Below are 1,427 nucleotides of genomic sequence, written 5' to 3'. Positions count from 1 at the left end.
CATCCCACCACCCCCCCCCTTGGTACCGGTGGTGACACACGGCCGAGGCCATGGACCCCAAGGACCGCAAGAAGATCCAGTTTTCGGTGCCAGCACCCCCCAGCCAGCTGGACCCCCGCGCCGTCGAGATGGTGAGGGTGGATATTGGGGTATGGGGTCACGACGGGGGTCCCCAGAGTGAGCAGGAGGGATGGGGGGGACAGGAGACCCCGAGGTCCTGTGGAAGGGACCAGGATGGGACGGGGACAGTGGGACAGAAGGGATGGAATGGGACTGGGAGAGGAGGAGAAGTGGGATCAGAGGGGACAGGAGTGGGACGGGAGGGAGAGAGGGGACAGGATGGGACAAGGAGGGTGGGAGGGGACAGGATGGGGGACGGAGAGAACAGAGGATGGGGTGGGAGCGGGAGAGTAGGACAGAGGGGACGGAGGAGACAGGATGGGACCGGGAGTGCAGGACAAGGGGATTGGAAGGGACAGAGGGGACAGGAAAGAAACAGGGACAGGGTGAGAGAGCTCTGAGATCCCTGTGTGAGCCTTGGTCCCACACAGAGGGAGAGTTGTGCAGGGGAACAGGGATGGGACAGGAGGGTACAGGAGGGAAGCGATGGGACAGAGGGGACAGGACACTCTGGGGGACAGTGCAGCCACCCCCAACTGGTTGTCCCTGACCTGAGGGGACGTCCCCAGCACACGCTGGACCCAGAGCCCTCATCCTTGCATGTATGTGAGTGTGTGGGGACAGAGAAGGGGACAGGGGACCCTGGGCATGGCGGGTGACAGGGGCAGTGACACCTCGCTGTGCCCCAGATCCGCCGGCGGAGGCCCACGCCAGCTATGCTCTTCCAGCTCTCTGAGCACTCGTCCCCAGGTGAGTGGGACAGGGATGGGCATCGGATGGGGACGGGATGGGACACAGGGCAGTGACACACATGGGGGCAGGGGACGGGGGGTCCTGGGATGGGAGGAGGCGGAAGGGATGGGACGTGGTGTCATCGGTAAGATGGGGTGGCAGGGATGGGACGCATTGGCAGAGAGGGGGATGCGGTGTCATGTACAGCATGGGATGTTCGTGGTGGGGCATGGTGGTGGGGAGAGGACACGGTGGCGGGACAGGACGCGGTGTCATGTATGGTATGGGATGTCAGGAATGGGACGCGGTGGCAGAGAGGGAACAGGGTGTCACGTATGGGATGGGGTGGCAGGGACGGGACACGGTGGTGGGACAGGATGCGGTGGCAAGTCCCTGTGGGCAGGGTGACACCCCTGGAGCAGGAGCTGGGGGTGGACAGGGCCCTGCCTGGCTCTGTGGGGTGCTGGTGGCTCCATGGGGTGCTGGCAGCCCCACGCTCACCCCTCTCTCCCTGATGCTGCTGACCCAGAGGATGAGTCCCTGCCCTATCAGGTGAGTTGGTGCCGGGACCCCCA

At 64.7% G+C, this 1,427-nt stretch overlaps 1 protein-coding gene across 1 annotated transcript in view; it reads left to right on the top strand.

Moving 5' to 3' along the window:
• Positions 1 to 50: 50 nt before the first annotated feature.
• Positions 51 to 1,427, top strand: part of PPP1R1B (protein phosphatase 1, regulatory (inhibitor) subunit 1B) — a gene marked incomplete at its 3' end in the record, with an annotated part of 2,027 nt that continues 650 nt past the window's right edge. Inside the window, exons 1-3 of the mRNA XM_010188860.1 lie at positions 51 to 131; positions 810 to 870; positions 1,382 to 1,412. Of these exons, the coding sequence (XP_010187162.1) occupies positions 51 to 131; positions 810 to 870; positions 1,382 to 1,412 (173 nt within the window). The remainder of the gene's footprint in view (positions 132 to 809; positions 871 to 1,381; positions 1,413 to 1,427) is intronic.

Source organism: Mesitornis unicolor, unplaced genomic scaffold (assembly GCF_000695765.1).
Source record: "Mesitornis unicolor isolate BGI_N332 unplaced genomic scaffold, ASM69576v1 scaffold33897, whole genome shotgun sequence".
Classification (NCBI taxonomy): domain Eukaryota; kingdom Metazoa; phylum Chordata; class Aves; order Mesitornithiformes; family Mesitornithidae; genus Mesitornis; species Mesitornis unicolor.
This window is presented reverse-complemented; position numbering and strand designations above follow the sequence as displayed.